This window comes from Perissodus microlepis, chromosome 19 (genome assembly GCF_051167445.1).
Source record: "Perissodus microlepis isolate ML-2025 ecotype Zambia chromosome 19, ASM5116744v1, whole genome shotgun sequence".
NCBI classification, from domain to species: domain Eukaryota; kingdom Metazoa; phylum Chordata; class Actinopteri; order Cichliformes; family Cichlidae; genus Perissodus; species Perissodus microlepis.
The window spans coordinates 8342566-8365214 of NC_140479.1; the positions used below are offsets into that span (position 1 = coordinate 8342566).

General features: G+C 42.1%; 1 protein-coding gene across 3 annotated transcripts in view; it reads right to left on the reverse strand.

Moving 5' to 3' along the window:
• Positions 1 to 22649, reverse strand: part of LOC146365447 (palmitoyltransferase ZDHHC14-like) — a 55949-nt gene that overhangs the window by 29261 nt on the left and 4039 nt on the right. For all 3 annotated transcript variants that reach the window (XM_084915792.1, XM_084915790.1, XM_084915791.1), the window contains exon 3: positions 5512 to 5672. In XM_084915792.1, coding sequence (XP_084771918.1) covers positions 5512 to 5672 — 161 coding nt within the window. The remainder of the gene's footprint in view (positions 1 to 5511; positions 5673 to 22649) is intronic.

Genomic DNA, 22649 nt, shown 5'->3' on the forward strand with positions numbered 1-22649 from the left:
TATCAGGAGATCCATGTAAAAGTAATTCACAGATGCTGAAGTGAAGCTTTGTAACAGAGCCTCTTTCCACTAGCTGCAAACCTTATTACTTATGAGGCCAATAACAATGAAGTCAAACACAAATGTGATCGAGGGCGCTCGCCACCAATGAGCAGAGGGAGGTGAAGCGTGCGGCGGCTTAAGTCTGAGCGTGAATGATGAGAAGACCGTAATTTAAAACAAGGTATTATTCATTCATCCCTGAGACGGGGCAGACGTGTCGGCACTACGGCAGGCAGACGTGGGGTATTTTGAAATTCAAAGAGCCAACCAGGCTTCAGGATGAATTCAACTAGCTCCCGATACAGCAGGTCACTGCGAGAGCATCTCTGATCTCTTCCTAAAGCCTCTGGTGTATTCTGGCTCATTTATCCCCGCTTTTTACATTTGGAGAGTTAGCGGTCAAGACTGGGTCAGCATCGACACTGCTCTGTGGACTTCACCATCTATGACCAAACAAATTCAAATCAGTTCCAGCTTTTAGTGGCATTTAACGGTGCAATGGCCAGGATCGAAGGGCCAAATACGCCAGAAGGGAGGAGACGAGCCGTGTCAGACATCTTATGATGCTCAAGAAGCAGCTCGTGATCATAAAAATCATTTCAGGGATAAAAGCTCTTATTTGTGGTGCAGTCTCAAAATTTGCTCCCAGCCAAAATACATGAAATGCTCTCAGCAGACCTAAAAGGTGTTAAAAATCCGACGAGCATGTTTGCAGTGTCTTATCACTGCAGGCAAAGGAAGCTGTATCTAATGTGATTAAGCTGGCTCTCTTCATAGAGAACGGCTCAAGCTCGTCTCTCTCTGGTAATGGGGGTGTGTGTTTGAGCTTGCCATCTAAATCAAGGTTTTGCCAAAGGCGCAGGCAAAGAATAAACACAAAGTAATTAAAAACAGGGTGCAAGTCAGAAAAGAGACTTGAGAGCAGAGTATAATGTGGGTTTGGTGATAAGATTACAGGAAATGTGTTTAATAACTGCAGAACACTTCAGGCCTGTTATGCTATTACAAACAGTCGTAGTGGACTACTACAGGGTGTGAGCCGTCAACCTCAAAGCATAAAGCTTCAACATAAGAACATAAAGTGTAAAAATAGAAACAACACAGCACAGTGGAGAAACAGGAGCCACCTCAGCTTTGACTAAAATCGAGTGAACCAATTTGAAATGATAAGTGTTGGATATTTCCTTATGAAGGTTCGCAGGCGGATAAAACGGTGTCATCTGCATAACAGCGACACTGACTACTGAAGGATAAAACAAGCCGTGAAATGTGTATCAAGAACAAAAGGACCTAGAATGGATCCTTGAGCACAATTCGGTTTTCTGAGTGCTTACAAACTTTTGTCTTCTCCTGTATAATCAACTAGTCAATCAGACACGAGGAACATCACGGGACTATACACAGAGAGATATATGTACAGCGATAAGGAAAATAAATCATGTATTTCATGTGGTTCTACCTTCAAACACCCAGCGATGAAAAGACTAAATGTGGCTGTATCCCCTACTGATGTCCCCATCCTTCCTCCAGCAGTCCACGCTTTAAGCCTTCCAAAATCTATTTCCTCTGCTGGCCTTTAGTCTGGCTGGTAGCTTTGGAAAAACAGCGAGGCTGTCCTGACATTCACCAACTGGCCTGGACCACATTAAGTGGGAAAAAGGAAACCGGCAGCTCTGACCATCTTTCCCTCTGATTAATGCTTCAGAGAGTCTTTCGGATTTGGCATGTGATAGCTGAAGTGATGCCAGCCCGTCTAGTCCTGACATATTGGGCAGGCAGGCAGACATGCACACACGTCAAATGTAGCAAACTGAAGAGAAATCAGCTCATCTCAAGTTCAAGTTGAGATAAACAACAAGCTGTGCTGCCTTTCCTGACCCCAGACGTCCTCCTCCAATGATTAACTGCACTAAGCAGAGTGACAGGACAGTGAGAATGTGGATCACACGGATTATGTGATTGTATATAGTTGTAAGTATTCTCTCTTTATGACTCGGATGTAAATTAAAATACTATTTCGGTATCTAAGGCAGATAATATAAGCAAGAAGTATGCTTACATGATGTACATACTGTGAATGCCTGCTCTTGAAACCTTAATAAAAAAAAATATAAATTAAAAAAAAAAAAAAAAAAAAAGAGAATGTGGATCACAAAAACTGCATTATGTCTCATAACTCTCAAATGTCTGCCTGTCCAAACATGCCGCATATTTGATTCAGGAATTTAGGCAAAACTCCAGGCTGACCACTCTGAATATCCGCTCACGATGATGGCATCACAGGTCGAGCATCAGCATCGTGAATGCAGGGATGCTGAGAGGCCTCGATGTCTCGTACTGTACACACATCTGCCCCTCTGGTGTTGAGCCATCCGATCAATAAGAGTGGTGTCATTTTTGACCCTTGCAGTACTTTAACCTGAAAACATCATTATTTATGTATGAGGTAAGGGATTTATGGCGCTATATGCACTCAGAACACATAAAACATGCAATGCATTCAAATCCTGAAATATCTAGTTCTGATTTATATTTCCGTTAACAAAGTTTTTTTTTTTTTTTTTCCACAATTCGTTTTAGCTTTGGTTCCTTTAGTGCTCAACAACACCATCACCTTGTTTTACCTGGGATACACATACACACACACACACACACAGGTGTCCATTTCCAAAAACATCTCAATTTCTGCTCATTCATAAAACTGGGTCAGCGCTGTTTGCAGAGGTTTGATTTCATGTATCCTAAAGCAGCGTAGTACTGTGGATACTGAACATAACTATAGTAAATGGTTAAAAAAGAAATAAGGGTGGATGTAGAGTTGGCTGTAGTAATGCTATAGGAAAAAAAAGAAACCAAAGCAGCACCTGAGCACATGGGAAACAGGCCTGGAGCGGAGCAGAGACATTACATTATGGCAGCGCATGTGAAGAAGTTCCGCCTGCTCACAAAGCTGCTTCGCTATTATGAATATCTGCACAGTTACATAAGCACATATTAGGTTTGAAATAAAAAAAGAAGAGAGATGAGAGCCGTCTGAATCAGAAGATAAGGCTGCCAGGAGTGAGTCGTGTTGCAAGTAAGAAAGGAGGAACTGAAGAAGGAGCGCACGACAAAAGCATGCCTGTGCAAATTCACTGACACCTGAAAACTAGACAAAAATGGTTTTGTTTTTTTGCTTTTTAAATCTCTCTTTTAAATCCCAGCAGTGAAGAAGAGAGTGCCTGAAAGAGACGGGCACATGCTGGGCTAGTTGTTGCTGGGACTTGAAATGGATGATCAAGTTAAGAGCTAACACATGTGCTGCTAATGTCTTGCATATCAAGCTTCCACGCCATCGCTAGAACCAAAAAAGAACTGTGAGAGCATGCACCCAGGAAGAGGAGGAGGAGGAGACGATAGTGTTTGAATGGAAAAAGTAACAGGAGGTGTGAGAAGAGACAGGAGCTCTATGGAAAATACATTTGAACAAAGTTTTTACCACGTATGAAGCGTGTGCATGTGTGTGAGACCCTCATGCCATTACAGGTGAGGTTCTTTCAAATTGCACATAATAAGATCTACAATGGTACCAATAATTAGGCAGCCTATTAATCTGCTGTCATGCAGAGGATTGGATGGAATATAGACTACAATCCTGGAACGTAAAAATTAAGGTGAACACTCTTGTGGCACAGCAATCTTAATATACACCCATAGGTTACCTTAGTGAATGACCGAAAGACATTTCGGCTAATGATTCTCATGTCCGTCGTTTTTTCACTTGGGACCCGCGTAGAGATTTGACTGTAATATTGTTTGAACCTATCCTAATTCATGCAAATCCTGCATCTACAGGTTACAAAGAAGAGTTAAATATGATGGGAATGAATACCAAAACAAAAAAATAATCGTATGCTGCTTAATGCCTCTAATCATTTCACAACCTGTGCACAAAGAATCAGCCAGACATCAATCATCAGTCTGTGAGTAAGAGGTTCCAGTTTGGAGACAGCCTGCTTGGAAATGCACAGCACAAAAGCCAGTTGGGTGGGGGTAGAGGGGGTAAAGAGGTATTTGGGTCAACATTTTTCATATTTTCAGCCTTTCATTTGTTTATCCTCTGGAATACCAACATAACATACTTCTGCACAGCTCTTTCTCAGCCCCGCCGCTCCGAGCTCTCTGTACTGTACCTCCCCTCCAAAAGCTTTTAAGTCTCCTAATGAGATTAATTAAGCCGGTCCAGAGTTTGTTTAATGAGGCCCTAGTGGCCTGAAGCACGGAAAAAGACCCATGGCTGGGAAACGGGAGCTTTGCATTCCAAATACAAAACAAAAAAAAGAAAAGAAAAACAGCAGAACTTTAAAGAAGGCTTTAAAAATAGGTTTTGCAAAGTTAAACCATCAGTTAAGTGGTGGTAATCCATTTAGCTACAGAGCAGCTGGACACATTTACAGATCAGTGAGTCAGTAACTAAAATGGATACAGTTTCCAGTGCAAATTCCAGTCTGGAGGACCCTTGATTGTTTCCTTTCCTTCTCTGAAAGAGGCCTCAGGAAGCAGACTACACTGCCACCATCGTTGGACAAGTTTAGTGACTTCCATCAATCTTTGTCTAATTCACTTCTGAGCAGGTCAGTTGCCTCTCTTTACATTTTGCTTGGATCAAGCTACAAAGCACAACTTCAGCAGCTCTAATTTAAATAAAAAGAATTGATTTCAATGACTTCAGAGCTTGCCATCACCTTTGATGTGTAATCAAACGTTTGCTACTACCACCAAGTCTCTCAGATGGGAGAAGCAGCAATTTTAGGCGTGCTCACAGGGAAGTGGGCCTTCATTTTTAACCGCTGTCCACGTTTCTCAACATTGCCAGCAGCCTCCTAGCACTAGCTTGTAGTAATGCACCCATACATGCATCGCCTCAGTATCTGTGCACCGATACGACATTACGCACGCGGTTTTTCTCTTATGCATATCAGCTGATTTTGCAGTTCGCTTTGGTGACAAAATAGAAAAACACTCAGTGACACAGCAACACATTTCATTAACAGGTCCACATCTCAAAATAATCTTGGCTGTTTTTTGACTCGTGCTTGTGCTCTGCTGCCAGTAATTCACTTACCTCATATCAAGTATCTCCTAATGCATCAACAGTCTTATCTTTCATATGACAAATTAGATTTGGAACTTATCAAAAGATAATTTATGAGTAAGCGTTACATCAAAGCCCATTTGGTTAAAGTAGCGCCAAGAACTCATCTCATTCTGGATGTAAAGTGCTGTTACAGTCAGTCGGAGCTGGATTCCCGAAAACAAACACTAAACACACACAGAATGCTAATTAGCCACGTGCTCATGTACCTATAATCTAATCAAATAATAACTAAACAGTGTGATGTGATCAATAAAGGTCGCCTTTTATTGTAGCACAAAAATGCAAACTTCAGTTCAGTAACAGGTTTTGATCCTAGTGTTTTGGGGGTTTACCTATCTGCCTCTCCAGGTCGGCGGCCTCGTCTGGGGTGGCCCTGGGCAGCACTCCGGGGTCACTGAAGCTCGTTCTCAGGAGCGTCCCCAGCACAAACAGAAACAGCACACCTCCTATGACCGGGATGACTGGAGTCAACTGCTGCGCCAGGAACGGACAACTGTAGGACAAGGAGAGGCGATGAGGAAAAGATGAGCAACAATGACGGCAGAAACACAGTCTTGGTGTAACACTGGACAAACGCCGGCAGGCTGCCGAGCTCGATTTAATCGTTAGCACATAACGAACGCCAGCGGAGACGAGCGCGGAAACTGATGAAGTGGAAACACCAAACTCTCGCTGCTTAATGACCAGTAAGTGGATATGACCGCTTAATAGACCGACGCACACGTAAGAGTCAGTCCCCTGTGTTTTAATCTGCTTTAATGAGACAAACTCACATAATCCCATTAAACATCCAACAGCGCAGGTGGTTATTACAGTAATCACATTTAGGTCCCACAGAGGCAGGACACAGGCTGCTGCATCCCATTTCATCTGTTACACTGTGGTCTGCTGGATCAGATTTGAGGTCTGCAAAGAGGAACTACTCCAGACAAGGACGGCCGAAGGAACATGTGGCAGCCGTATGCTGTGAGGGATGTTGCTGAGGAATGCAGAGCAGCACTGCCACATTGGCAGGACTGAGCACATGCCGCCGACATGTTACGCAGTTTATGGAAACAGCAAACCATGCAGCGTGCATGTTTTTCCCCTCGTTATAATGTTTTACTCGCAGCGTGATGTCACTCACCAGTTTTGTGCTCTGTATTTTGAACACATAAACTTCATGGGCCAATAAGTTAGCACACACACCAGCAAATCAGTAAACATGTTTTTTCATGCTGTACTATGCAGCTCGACTCGTCTTGGAACCAGCCTCGCGTGGCCAGCAGAGAAAGTGCAGATGTTTAGCATCGGCTTCTTTTTCCAGCTCAGGTTGGTTTTATCATGCTGGTCTTCAGATGAAGCACCTTAGGGGGCTGCATCCTCTGATATGTGCCAACACCAGTTAATCTGCTGAACTGGGCCATGAGATTTGCCATGCTGGGTTCTTCTAACGATAGTGGTCTGAGTGGACGCACATTTGAACTGGGATCCAGCGTCTTCTGTCCTCTCATAAGAAAAGAGTGTAGAATTTACACATCCTGCCGCCATCAGTTCATTTTGGTGTGAAGTTAAAAATAAAATCTAGATAAGAGGCTCTGTGAGATGAATACCAAGTAAAAGATTTTATGACTCAGGAAGACTGAAGCTGACCTGAGCTGTACCCTGGCTGAGTGCAGACAGTCCAGTCCTGCTGCTCTCTGCATCCGCAGCGACACCGAGCTCAGCAGAAAACTCTCGACTGTCAGTGGGAGGCTGCAGACGGCACAGCTCCCAGCAGGAAGGCTTTTCTCCTGCTCTCCTTGGTAATTCATTGCTTCAAATTTGAATTTCATTTCTTTTACGTCAATATAAGTTTTGAATGATTTAAAAACACTGCCTTCTCTTTTAGGACGTGGACACTCTGTGTGCTTCACACCTCCTGCTTCTACACTCACCACAGCAGAGACATCATCCTCTAACGCTAATCAAACAGAGCATGTTCTCGTCACGGGACGAGGCAGCAGTGCAGCCCACTTTCATTTATAGAAATCTGAAAAAATATCATCACCAATTCAACTGTAAATATTAAAATGTGCACAAATCAGGCTGCTCTTCACCTCCACGTGTGTTTCAGTGTTTAAATACTCTCATATTGCTCGTTGTGCTGTATTTATCACATAGATATGTATGAGTAGTATAATATTTTTTTCTATAAAAACCCAACTAGGGCCTATGCTATAAATGACAGGTGTTAAACATAAGGCCGAGAGGCAAAGAGGCCCACAGGACATCTCTGCAACACGTGAAGGAGGACACAGATTTTGGTCTTCTAACTGTATTCTCAGTTTAGGTTTTACTGCTTGTCCTGCTGATGAGGACCTCCCCACAGTCTTTCACACTACACCAAATGACAGAAAAACAAATGACAGAAGTTGTCCGCCCCCCCAATAGAAATTTATGTTTTGGTTTCTTTTTAATAGCGTGTCCACAGTAAAATCCATGAATGTAAATAAAAAATAGGGTATTTTTGGTGAATTAACGAAACCTTTCTGCTTTATAATTCCAGGACAGTGAAAAATGAGCACTGAGAACGGTTCCTGTAGATCTACAGATCTTTTTACAGTTTAAGCTCACAGAGTTGTGCCGACAGATTTCTTTCATTAAATCGAGCAGCATTTTTTCCTCGTGTAGTGAGGAATTGTGCAGCTAAACTGACAGAGGGGAGCATGAGGGACGGGGACAGGAGAACTGGACTATGGAGCCGATCGGCCGGCCCTGCCATTGATCCCTCTGTGAGCTGGGAGACACAAGCTGACTGGGAAACTGCTCGAAGTTGCTCTACTGCTAAGAAGCTGCAAAATGCGTGTTTTTAGAAACTTAGCTGTAACTGCAAGACTGGAAACAAATCAAACTGCACCGAGAGGACTGTGCTGGTGCCAAAAACACATTTTTAGCAAAGAACATTAAACATAAAAAAAAAGTTTCCATCGAGCTCGTTCTCATGTTGACATTCAGAACTTTCCCATGCCGTCCAAACTGCTTTTTTCTCTTGATGGTTTGCTTAACCTTGTGGTGTCTAAGTAACTTTTTCACTTTCTTTAACCTAAAATGCACAAACTAGTAATCTAATCTAAGCTCATTTCAAACACATCATGGCAGTTTATTCAGGACTCTAAGCCATGTACTTCCCATAATTCAGTAGGGTGTATAACCACGTGTAGCAGCAGCAAGCTGGAGCAATCAGTGACTTTATCGCTCTCTCATATAACTGTGGAGGCGACCCAGTGATTCTCACTTCATTTACATTTGCGAGCAGGTATTTACACACAGCTCTCTTTAGGTTAAACTAACCTTAACTAACCCTGGTCTAAACTTCAGTCTCATGGTGACAGAGCCCTCTCTGTGGCAGGTCCCAGACTCTGGATATCAGATCTGCACAAAAGCTCAAACATCGTAAATCGTTACTGAAGACACATTTTTATAGTCTGGCTTTAAACACACGTTGACCTAAACATTTTGGTTTTAACAGTCGTTGTTGTTTTTGTTATTGACATTGTATTTATTTTTCTATATTTTACTGTATTATTGTTGTGCATTTTATTTATTGTAGTGGCATTTTACAACCAGTGTAGGCCGAGCTCCAGCTGCCAGACAGCTGGCCTCACATCTGACTCTAGAGAGGCGTTCATGGTCCACTCAGTGACTGTCAGGTGCTTAAATCATCAGCCCTCCACCACCGTGCTGACAGCTGGTGTGAGGCGTTTGGTTTTCTCCAAAGGTGCTGCCGTTTGTTCTGGACAAACATCTCCACGTTCCAAAGAACATGGTTCCACAAGCCATGAAGGGTTTCCCTTCCAAACCAGCCATACTTGTTCATGCTTGTAAACAACAGCACTGACGTGAATTGTAGCCTTTAACATGCCAACTTAGGACCGTCTTTTTTGTATTTCTCTGAGCTTTGCAGACTCTGAGGGGAATTTGCTGTGACATCCACCCAGGAGTGGACGTCACACACGTGAATCCTCCAGATCTGCAAACTGCTACAACATCTGCTACAACAATAGCATAGCATACAGGGGGATTTTTTTAGCCATTAATAAATGAGCCTGCAGCTTGATGCTGGAGGGTGAATCACAGCAGCTGACAGAGACCCACAGCCTGCCTCTGCCAGTCTACATCTGTCCCATGGAAACACACAAATTCAAAGTCTTGTGTCATTACAGAGCATCTTTTCATCCGCCTGCTCAATCTTGCCTCTATTCACTATGATTGGTCACACACCACATTAATGAATCCTCTAATTAGAAGTGCTAATGGGAAATCATTACAGTTGTAAAAAGCCTGGCAGACCTCGTGTGAGGGCGCTGCATCTGTAACAATTACCCAAAGCTGAGATCTGCACAATTCTGAAGTAATCAAAATCAAGCTGAAACGATCATTTAGAAATGAATACATGAAGGACTGCGGGGAAGGTTCTCTTTCTGCTGACCAACAAAGTGCACGTGAATGTGCGCTCTGTGGCAAACAAAAACATTTCTTACATTTCAAAACTTGTCATTCGGCGAATGCCTACAGAGAAGTCTGAGAGAGCAGAGCGAAAACCTGCTGCCTGTGTCCTCAGGCGCTGTGTCTCAATGTGTCAGACATGGGGAACATAATGAAAAGGCAGTCATGTGTGATAGAAAGTGACAGGTGGGTAGAGCTGGGCAGAGATTAAGCACTAAAGCCATTAGAGGAGCAGGACCGGAGCGACATGAAGCCTGCCTCTTCTATCCACATGGATCGATAGAAAAACACAGACATGCTCTAGGCAACCAACATCTCGCCTGGTTTAAGATCTTCCTGACAAAGTCTTTAAAAAAAACCTTTATCAGCCACCGAACACGGAGCGTAAAGACTACAGGCCACTCTCACTGCCTTCAAGCTTTGAAACGAGCAGAAATTCACAAGGAAATTCAAATTTGCATCTTTACTTCTCTTTACTTGACACAAAATCTTATATTTAACTGGGCCTTTGTTGCCATGGAGACGGACAGTATCCAATGTCAGACGTGGTAAATTTCGAAGGGGGATGTGGTTACCCTGGAAACAGCCACAGGAGTGAGGCTGAAGCTTCCAAGGAACAAGAAAAAAAAAAAACACAAAAATACATTTAAAAAAAAAAAAAAAAAAAATGAGACGAGACAGCACGATGGCGTTCGATACAGCCCTTTTAGGTGTCTCAAGAAATCGTCTGGTTAATAAAGACAAAGAACTGCTGTTGATGTGATCCACAAAGACCACAGGGGAAACCTCAATACATGTGACTAAATAAGAACAAACAATGACTTATCTGATGTTGGTATCATCGCAGTGACAGTGAAACAGAAAAAATGCCTGTTATTTATCACAACCTAAGAGTTTATGGGCCTTTGACGAAGTTTATGAGCAGAGTGAACTCAATGCTGTGAGTTCACCCAGCTCGCAGTGAGTCTGTTGTGTTATTTTACAAAACCTGTTCATTTCCTCGTTTGTCATCTATACTAAAAAGACTAATCCTGATAAAAGACGGTGAGCAGTATGGGGGGGGGAATTAACTTTCACTATTAGACGCGAGTTAAAATGAACAGCTGCCCTGTTTGTTTAAACATTTAAAAGGTTTCCACACCAAAGACGACCTTTGTAAGCTGGCGTCTGGTGAACTGTACAGCAGATTTTCATATGTGAATGTAAAAATCAAAGCTCAGTTTCAGCTCCTGTTTACAGAAAGTCGGCTGTGTCCACTCCGACACATCAGTGCTGTCACTAGGGCTGCCACGATTAGTCGACTAGTCACGATTACGTCGACTATCAGAATCGTCGACGACTGATTTAATAGTCAACGCGTCGTTTGAAGCTTTGTAAGATCACAAAAGACGCAGGAATTGACTGTGTGCACGTTAGCATATGCTACTTCCGGTGCGGAAACTCCTGTGGGGAGCTTTGTTTCCGGTGTCCTATTCGCACCTGGTTTACGGTCCAAAACAAGTTAAGCAAATGAATGAATCAAGCGGCGATTTACATTTCTATAGATGTCTTGGGCATTTACCCAATATATCTGTAAATGATGTTCATCGACTTGTCGATATTTTTCCCCCGCGCCTCAGAGCAAAAGAGAAAAGGGATTCAAATGTTATATTTCTCAGCTGTCCCTCGTTTATCGCGGGTGTTATGTTCTAAAAATAACCAGCGATAGGTGAAATCAAGTAGCCAATTTTATTTTTTGACGGTGCAAAACATTTCGTGGATATACAGTACTGCACTTCAGAGTCACACTGCTAGCGATCGATGCAGCGATTCTGTACTGTACAGGAGAGACGTCACGGAGGAGATCGTCTGCAGCGATCAGGACGCAGGACACAATGTGACGTAAAAAAAAGCATGCAAACTTGCACTAAAAAATCCGCGAAACAGCGAGGTGAAAGGTGAACCGCGTTATAGCGAGGGACCACTGTAATTTTGAAGGTAAGTCACAACATACCCTTCGTAAATACTAATGTATAGAAACCGTTACCAGCAATCATTCATTTTTTGTGTGGCTTTTTTCACGGTTTGTTAACATGCTGTGTAGGTGTGTACTTGACTAGCTGATATCGACATAACGGGAAACGTCTGGTTTGACTATTCTTCACCTGTAGTTTGAATGCTGAACATTTGCCTGTTTAAATCATAAGACCAGTCATTATACAGAGATGTGCTTCTGAATGTGGACGATGTGTCTTCTGCTGCAGTAATGCAGTTCTGCTTGTGTTGAGTGATGTAAACAACTGATCGATCTAAACGCTTTAAACGTCAAAATTGATCATTAGATTTTTTATGACACAACAGTGGTGAGTGTTCCCACCTTCTGCTCTTTGTAACTTAACGCAATCTTTCCGTTTTCGAGTTTTGGACATGATTTTGGAGGATATCTTCGCAGTAGCGATTGACCGCAAAGTAAAGCTACCGGAAATGCACAACCCCACATCCGGTCTCAAACCAGGAAGTTAGCATTGTCTCGTGCACAGGGTCAATAAGTAGTAGGATTTAAGAGTGTAATAACGGACTGAAACAGAAGATGGCAGCACTGCATGTACAAGGATGCCAGCTGCCGTTAAACCCCGAAGAAGAAGAAGCTGTGTCCCAGAATTCATAGCGCGGCCCTGCTCAGTTTCCAACAATGGCGGCAGCTAGTTAGTTTTAATATTACTCTTATTATTCTTTCTGGGTCACAAAATAAACATTTAACATATGTTCAGGTGAGAATGTAACTGCGTAAACCTCAAATATCTGCTCAGTTTATCAAGACACCGCATATTTTCAAAAGCGCTCCGACGTTTTCGGAGACGTCCGTTACCCACTAGCTCGATAGCGAGCCGGGGGCAAGGCTCACTAGAGCCGTGAGAACACCGGACTCCCGGCAAATCGTTTTCAAACCCACCGCCGTCTTTCGCTACTCAGGTTAAACATGATATATAAGTCACTTAGATAACTTAAAATGTTATTGTTTGGCTTTTTTTTTAGTATTTTATTTGTTCCTGTGTAAATCGGTTTGGCTGAGATTAAAGTTATAGATTTTACACAGCTGAATAAACGTCAAGCAGACAGCTGATTATCAGAAGTGTGAGATGCTCGAGAATTTACTCCGGTGTCCTGTTATATTTTAGATAGCAAGGAGTAGGGCTGGGCGATATGACCCAAAATTCATATCGCGATATTTTTTAGCTGGATGGCGATATAAGATATATATCTCGATATTTTTTTTAAAGCCATAAAGTAAGAACAAAAAGAGAGTTCTTAGTCAAAGCTGTGTCCCAGATGTCACACAGGCACTTTTATTAACACACAGCATAGATGTACATGAAAAAAACTACTCAAAAATAAATTATGAGCATTTATTAAAAATCATGCTCCATAAATAAAAGAAAAGTATGTTGTTTTTGTCCATAACAAAAAGCTCACAATTGTGCAGTCAAAATGTAAACTAAAAGACGCTGAGCATAATAACATAGGCAGATTTCACAGGTGCTCTGTTCCCAACTTCTACTGCGTGACTGACAGCCTGGAGTTTGAAATCCGCTTCAGGTGCCATTTATGGTCCTTATACACACACACAATACGGTAATATTACGTTGAAGCACAGTGCGTATTACTACGCGAGGCTCCTCGGTAGCCGTAATGCTCCAACAATCCATCAAGCGGTGCAGCTCGTAGCTTACCAAAGTCGTACTAAAACATTTTTTGAGAGATTGCTGAGCGCCGTGTTCCACATAAAATCGGTTCGCGGTCATCAAGCACAACCAGAATTCATACAAAAGGCGCACTGTCAACTTTTGAGAAAAAGTTGCCCCACGCACGGAGCGATGCGCAGTAACTCGTTAACGGAGATTTGCCGTGTTCATCTTGTCGCTGCCTGCAGGTGAAGCTATGGGGGAGGAGGGGGAGTTGTGTTCAGTGAAGGAGAGGCGAGGCGGAGTAACGTTGCGTAAAGACAAAAGTGGACGAAAGAGAGGCAAACTTGTGGCTCCACAACTATAATTATAACGTATATATCAATATAAAGGATATGGTCACATCTTATATCTCGTATAAAAATATATCGATATTTTTAAGAAACTCGATATATCGCCCAGCCCTAGCAAGGAGTTTATTAAACTTCACCGAAACAATCTGCAAATTTCATTAAAATTTAACAAACTACCATCTTGTCTTTATTTTTAGTTAGCACAGACCTTACACACTTAAAGCTGTAAGCTAATGATAGTTATATAAGAGCAGATGCTGCTGGTTCAATAAGTTGTACGTTTTACTTCCAATGGATGCATGATCTGATTAGTCGACTAATCGCAAAATTAATCGGTGACTGGTCGACTATCAAAATAATCATTTGTGGCAGCCCTAACTGTCACCCATACGAAGGTAGAAATGATAAGTTTTAACAACAAATGATCCGACCCAGTCGGTTCCACTGTGGTTCAGCAGCTGCTAGAGGCCCGCTAACATTTCTGCAGGCCCCTCCAGCATTCATGTACATGCAACCAAAGAGGCAGAGGTACAAATATAGGGAAAGAAAAACAGTCTTCCTGAACCTCATTTCTAATTTACTAACATCACTGAAGTAAGAGCAGTGTGCTCCTAACAGGCAGCAGGGAGTAAATCCTCTCACTGCACAAAGTGTGAAAATCCTACATGTCACTGATCTCCAGCAATGCCTCTACTGTGAGCTCACTGATGTTATAAAATGATGCTCATTTTGTTAGTTATGCTTCCTTTTAAAAATAAACTAGATAATAAATGCAGGGAAGCTTTACTTCGCTGTGACTGAGCCATGAATATGATGGCCAAAACGCAGAAGTTAGGACCTCAAAAGAGGACTTGACAAACTACCGGGTGATGTCATGGTGGTTTAGATACAGCCTACGCACCATCTGCAAAGGTGACAGATGACTGCTCTCTTTCCAGCTTATACTGATAATTATTTATAGGGACTGTCGGTGAGTGAGTGTACAGCTTGATTTCTCCATCTCTATATTTTGCCTGCAATAAAACTAACAGGCAACTCCTCAGGCAAACACTGTAATGACATGACAGGCAAACAGCCACATCACACAGTAACTAGTAATGAGTTGAATCAGAAGATTGTTACAAACACACAATATCTGTTTCACATTAAACAGATGCTCAACTTTTTGACCTTTGTCCCTAAAATGCTCTCACGTTATCCTTCACATACACACATACTGGACGGGGAAAACCAGTTAACTGATTACTTTAAATACTCCCAGTTTAATCTATGACACAGCATATTTTTTGTATTGATAATAAATAAATAATAAATCATGATTAGCAGCTGAAACTCAGCTCTGCATGCTGCAAACATCACTTGTAGAAACAGTCGACAGCTGCTGTCAGATTCATACAATTATAAGATTTCTCCAAACTAAACAAACAGTTGGTCTGCAAACAGACAGCTCTCGTTTTAGCTGCGATGCTCTGTGTAGCACCACTAAATTAAAGGCTCCTCTGCGCAGTTATTATTTCCACAGCATGCCAAAGCTACAATCAGGTATATGAAGCACACCACATGTAAAACATGAGGGACACAATCTTATGGGATGAACATGTATGGCTGCCAGTGGAGCAGGTCTGTGCTCAGATTCAGACAACCCAACCCAACAGAGCAGCTTTTCAGTTACTGAAGACAACACTGAAGGAAGAGCTTCTCAAGGGAGGAAGCACACAACAGTTTTTCATCCAAGTATTAAAACTGCCATTCTATTTAAAATGATCTGCACTCCTCTTGATCCCTGAAAGTTGGGGCTGTAATTCCTAAACAGTTAATAGCTTTTCACAGCTGCTCCCTTAATTGCGAGAGGTTACCACAGCAGATGGATCTGCATGTTTGATTTGCCAGATTTTTACTGATGCCCTCCCAGAGATGTATGCCTCCTCCCAGTTTCAAACTGGGGCTCTTTCACGTGTTAACCACAAACTACAGGGGATCCCTAAACAATTTATGCAATTCTTTCATTAAACTCCAGGAATTCAAGCTGAAAGTCTGCACTTCAATCTCATTTTAACTGATGGGATTTAGAATCGCTGTGCTCACGGGCAAAAATATAAAGGCAAACTGTCCAAATACTTTTGGGCCTTGTACCTCAACAGGGTTTCCTGAGGTTTTTCTACTCATTTGCCTCTCAATGGGTGTACTAATCTTAACAATAATCCAATCCAGATTTACCGTTATCACATTTCCCATTAAATCCTCTTATGATGCTGACCAGTTTTTCAAAACTCAGCTGGGAGTTAAGCTTGGGGGACTTTCATCTCTGCTTGATGTGACCATGTGACTCAGCACTGTTCCCTCGCCGTCCTTTCACTGTCACCTGAGATAAACCCCTTTTTATTTCTTCTTCTGTCATGCAGCTTTGAAGGAAATCAATATCCTGTGATCTATTAAAAAAAAAAAAAAAACATGGACATCCTCCTGCACATACGATACCTGGACGTTTTTTTGTTTTTAAATCTGTGCTTTCACGAAAGGAGACTATATGGTACTGCTGTGCCCCGAGATATCCTCCATGATATCGCAGCACTAAAGTGTCCAGTAATGTGCTTAACACTGTGTTAATAATGCACTTGGAGCACTTGGCTTTGTGGCCTTTCATTCTAAAGTCTCATTACTCATCTGGGCTACATGGATACAAGGCTTTGTCAGCTTTGTTTTTTTATTACATTTTGATTGCTTTGGATGGAGGCAAGGGCAGAACGTGAACCTCCACTTAGCTGCAGGCCAAGTCATTTGTCAGTGAAACAACTGAACATGACAAGCTTCTACAAATGCTTACATTTTTGCCCAGACTGCTTCGTGCATTCACCACTTCCTGCTACACGCCAGAAAAATGTCAGCAGTGAGCAGCACAGCTTCGGTCAGTCATGCTTTAGAGAAACATCTACAAGAATAACCTTTAAACATGTGCCAGAGGTCCCATCAGTTACCTCTGGCATAGGGAGCTGGTGCCAGCTCAGAAGAGTGGCATGAAAAACAGTGGGTGCAGGGACGACTAAAGGCTTGACAGAATTCAAGGCAAAGCCTGGACAGACTTGGTGGTTTGAGCACAGGAGAAAGGCAGAAGAGACAGCTGTGATTAAAACGTATGCAGAACACATTTACTTCTAAATGACCCACATCAGACTGTCGGGTTTTTCATTGGGCAGCGGCAACCTGATAACTGGATCGGATATCGCTCCCATCCTGGCTCTGAAAGCTGGAGCAGCTGATCCGTGTCAATGAGACGATCTATTGCTGATCCATTTACTAAACATACATCAGCAGCAGCGTTGCTAGCAAGAGAGCTGAAACACTAGGCACACAAGACTAGAGACAGGTTAGCGGTCATCTGGCAACCACAGGTCACCAGGGAAAGATGTGTATTCCCCACCCGGGCGGTGAGCGGCAAATTGCTGCCTGTGGATTAAATCGGAACCTAGGAAGTTTTTTAGTGATATCCAAAGAGTGTAAGAGGAGCAGTTTAAGTTTCGCTCCAACTGACAGGAGTTACTTGCATGAACTCACCATTTTCTCCAGCCACACTCAATAGTTTCAGAGAGCTCCTCCATTTTTTGGTGGTGTCATGAGAGTCCCAGCTGATAATTTACAATGAAGTCTGAACAAAATTTTAAAGCTGAAGTTGAAACGCAAGCCCATCAGGTCACCTCGCTGCACAAACTCTGCATTCTCACACTGAGCTGAAACAACCCAAAGAAATAACCTGAATATGCTTTTTGTTTCTAATGTATTTTTGTCCCACTGTCTGTCGCATTTCATTTGCCTTATGCATTATTCCCAGTCTCTTCCGAACATTGATGGACCCAGCTGATTCATTTAACTGTGGTATCAAATCAATATTCAGCACTGGCAAACGCCTGAGGATGAGGTATCTGAATCGGGGCTAAGATGGAAAAAGTTTTACTCATCACTAAAACAGTCCAGTACGACCTGCCCAGTGTCTGTGTCGTAAAACCAGAGTATCGTGCCGCCAAGTGAACAATTTCATTTCTGCCAATGAGCTGAGTGGAAGCCAGGGAGGGTAAATCTAGAATGGCAGCGCACTGCTGACAGCTCAGTTTGAGGAATGCTTTTCCTGGGAAAGCATGTCTACACTGGGTGTGACTGTGGACAAAGACTGTTGTGCAACAGCTCGTCTTGTGACACTCCAAAAAATGACTTTTCATTATGGCCCAGAATGCAACAAACACTTACTATTCTTCTAGGGTATTACTCAGAATCAACAGCGTAGAAACAGACCGTTAGCATTTCATCGTTTTCACTACATTAAATTTGTAGCTACAGGGCACCAACATGGCTTTTGCTAACAAGTCTGGTGCATATACATGTATAAGCAGTCATACAAGCACTGGTGGATTCATGAAATGGCAGAAATGACCGAACGGAACCAGATCCCAGCCTGTGTGTTTGTTCAGCTCTTAATAGGTCGTTGTATAAACCCATTAAGAGAGAACGATTATTTTGGATTAAATGTTTCAGGTCTCTGTACAAGATCCCACGTATGTGCCACCAATTTAAAGAGGACATATGTGTCCTGTACACATGTGTGTATTTGAGAATCAGTGTTTTTGTGTCCTTAGATTCTTTTCTTAAAGAGTATTTTAATCACAACAATAAGAGCTGTGTGTTTCAGTACCAGCTATAAACAAACCTTTGCTAATCTGAGATTGTAATTTTGGTCCAGTATCACAGATTCAGCTGACAGCAGGTCTCCAGGCTGGTGCTTAGCTAACATTATTGTTACAGTGTGTAGTTTATAGTGAAGTAGTGCTTAGCTGTAAATAAATGAAGGATTTCTGTGAGTAAGACGCTGTGACAGCCACGAAGCAGGCTGGACGACTGCTCAGAGGCAGCTGGACTTGTTTCTTCCACGGGTCATGTGATCGGCTCAGTTTACCTGTTTGTGGATTTCTCAGCTGACTCACTTTAATGATGAATTTACATGAAATTCGAGGTGTGACTTGGCTAAACTTTGGAGTCAATCCAGGAATTTTGAAAAGGATTCTTTACAATTACAAGATCGAGCAGAATGAGACGTTTCACCTCGGCCTTTAAAAACACACATTAAATGAAACGGAAACTTCAGAGACATTGCGATGATCAGGGGAAAAACATTTAAAAATCAAACCAGTCCATCTGGATCCAGGGATTTAGTTCTTGTATGTTGTGCAGGGACCTGTGTGATCTGAGTGGAGTTACACAGCACTCCTGCTGTACACTGTAATTTTTTGCTTCCCTGAGAGCATCCGCTCTTTTCTTTAAGATCTAAATTAGATGTGACTAAACATGTCAAACAGCTAAATCAGAGCCAAACGAATAGTTGTATCGCTGAAAAGAGCAGCAGCCTGCATATGCCAATATCAAGTAAATGTGCCGCCTCATTTTCCTGACCACATACTTGTGTTTTGGCGATTACCTTTTTCTAAGCATTTCCACATGGTAACAAGTGAGCCGTGTCCAATGTTCTCACTGTAAGACAGCAATAACACCACTCGAAAGAAAGGATTAAAGAAGACAGGTACATGAAAGCTGTTTTCCACATTGTTTTCCTTACAGTGAAATTACAAAGTCGGTTTGAATGTATGGAAATCAGACAACAGCAGCTATGCAAACTGCTGCAGGTTCACATTCCTGTAACTACAAAATCAAACTGTTTCACTGATTTTCACTAAATCATTTTCACCCCTGGTGAAGCTTGTAGGCCTCAGCCTTACTGCTTATAGGTACTAACACAGTACATACATTTATTTAACCAACACACCTGATGGACAGGTGATAAAAAAAATAAATAAATAAAAAAAATAAAAAATAAAAAAAAACAGCACAAAAACAACCTGACTCTTTCACCAAAATCAGCACGAGTTTCAAGACAGACAGGGCCTCGGTACTGACAACAGTAACTTCCCATACATGACAGATAAATGCAAATCAATAATTTCAATGGAACACAAGAACAGCCTTAAAGAGTCCAGGAAAAGACACAGCCGACCATTCAAACATACAATGGCGAGCATTAGCTTTAAGGGCTGTAATAAGCCTCCACTGCATATAAACAATATCACCATCATTCAGCAGCAATATAAATACAGAGGCAACAAATGTCTTCCACACTTTATTGTGCTGCACAGGATTTTTTTTTAAGTCTGTCCAATGTGGATGTTTCTGATTTGTCTTTTTAAATCACCATCTGCTTCAAACTGTAATCTGTCTTGAAATAACTCGCCAACTGGGCGTCATTGTCCAGGATGATTTCTTTGTGAATGAATGGAAGCAGAGCTGTAACATTCAAATCTGATTTTAAAAAGACAACAACATTTTTGTGACTTTGGACTAGTGCTGGGCCATATCATACTGTTCACAGTAACACTGGTTTAATGTTGGGCAACGATAAGAAAATGAAAAATAGCGATAGAATATGGGTAAAACGCGCATGCGCAGTGCCTTTGTTTTCATACGCACATGGCAGAAAAAGCACGGTGGCGACAGAGAATGAGAAGGGAGAAAGCGGATCGTTGAATGAAACGGATGAACCAGAACTGGTTTAGCTTTCGTCCGTCAGATACACAACAAAGCACTATTTTTGGTAGAGCATGCTAGAGGGCCGTCATTATTACCGAGTTTTTTGGAAAATACGGCACACTTAAAATCAATCCTTTGATTTTTCTGAAAATCGACAGTGCCCCTTATAATCCTAAAATACGAAGCTGCACCGCTTGATGGATTATCGGAGCATTACGGCTATTGTAGGCAGGCACCTCGCGGAGTGATACGTACTGTGCTTCAACATAATATTACCGTATTGTGTGTGTATAACCTCTTTTTAAGTTTTGTGGATATTATACATGGTCAACAAGGAATTTGCATTTGCACTGTTAAATTTTTATATAACTTTAATGCACATAAAAAACAGCTGCTTGTTTAAGTGAGAATATGTTTGGTTTTTTTTGCACTAATAAAGTTGTGGAGTTGTAAAGTATTTTGACTCGTGTCAATTATATCGTCAGTTACATCGTTATCGCAAATTTTCAAATGTATATCGTGATAAATATTTTTGGTCATATTGCCCTGCCCTACTTTAGACCTCAATATTTTTAAACGATTTTCACACTGTTACACTACAGCAGCAATAAAAATACAGACTAAGTCCACTACCCTGCATGTGTACTATGATAACAGCAGACATGCCTGCGACCAACACAAATGACGTGCATGCTTTGATTAGTTCTTTGGGGCAGAGGGAGGACAATAGCCACCTTTGCCGTTGAAGAATTGCCCATTAGATTTTTAGCTCTAATGTCACCAAGACTATATTTTTGGTGGCTCGGATAGTAGAGCAGCTGTCCTGCAGCCACAGAGATGTTGGTTTGATTCCTCGTGCACAGCACCCTACATAATGGATTTATCTTTAAAGGTCATTCAGTATTCAACTGATTGCTCAGTGTCACAACCCAGTCCTGTGTTAGTACCTACATTGCAACACAGTCTATAGTTTGTCAGCTGCAAACAGTGCTGAAGCCAACTTGTTGTCCTCTTTTAAAGCCCCAAACTATGCTTCAGAACAACCCTTCAAACATCTGCCTGAGTGAACTTTTACGAGACATAAAGGAGAGAAGGCAGCATGTGGAACAACAGCCCACATGTACGTCTGGGGGAGCCAGCAACAGAATAATAAACAGAGCAAAGTCTGCCGGTAACTAACAGGGTTTATTGTGCATGGCTGAGCACCCCTCAGACAGACACTAAGAAAACAAGCAGAAAAAAGAAATATGGTTAATGTAGTGTACACGTCTGCAGCCCTCACTGACCATCTGCTGACTCTTTCTGGGGCCCCGAAATAAGAACGTCTTTAAATACATGTAAAGCCCGTGTTATCAAACCCAAGGCTAAAATGAAAAAACAAGAAAGAACTAATAGCACACAAAGCAACAAAGACAGCAAAAGCCACTAGAAAGCGAGTAGATGTTCCTCTCTATGCTGACAACCGGGGAGCGAGGGAAGGAAAACACAACTAATCGAAATGCATTACAGTTAATGACAACAGAAGCCAATGCGCAGGTCTGCTGACTATCACCCTGTCTGATAAATGTCTCCTTTCAGCTGATGGGAGAAGGCTGGAGGAGGGGAGGCAGGAGGACTCGGCTGGCCTGCAGGCAGGGACAGTTAAACAGGGTGGACAGCGTGAAGCTCAACGTGGCCTCGCGGTTACACACTGAAGTTTGTTTTTTGGTCAGACTGAAACATTTGATTGCTTTGCTCATTTTTATTTATTCATTCATCTTTTTATGGAAGTGAAACTCGTGAGATTAAGAATGTTTTTCCAGGAGCGCACTGAGCGTTGATGTCTGACACATCAATTGAGTATGAACTGATATGTTTTGGACTAAACTGAAGAGCCTACCATCTCAAGGCGCTACTCCCATTAACCATGTCCTTCTAGCCAACAGATTGGTTGTATCTCTGGCACTGCTCTCGAATGGTTTTCATACTTATCCCAGATAAACTTGAGCGATAGTATTAAGATCTGCACTACATGTTTTCATCTGCTACTCCAATGTGGCGTCCCTCAGGCTTCAATCCTTGGGCCACTTCTGTTTTCCTTATATGCACATTACCCCACAGCTCATTACACCTTTTAATTCTCCCCCCAATTCTAGTTTGCTGTGACTTTTTCACCCATCAGATCAGAGACTTTCAGATGTTCCACCGGCTTATTTCAAATCCACAGCCTTCGCAGTTGTAGCCCTTTAACCGTTCTCCTTACATCAGGTCGGTTTACTGAAAACTTTCACTTTGCAACTGTAAGTTTTAAAAACTGCTTTACAAATAAAGAGCTAAACATGTTGTTCATTTTATCTGCACAGTTCATATTTAATACAGATTCTAAAATCAAGGACTCACTTCCTACTTACTTTCCTGTGTAGTCATCCCCCAAAGGCTCACTTT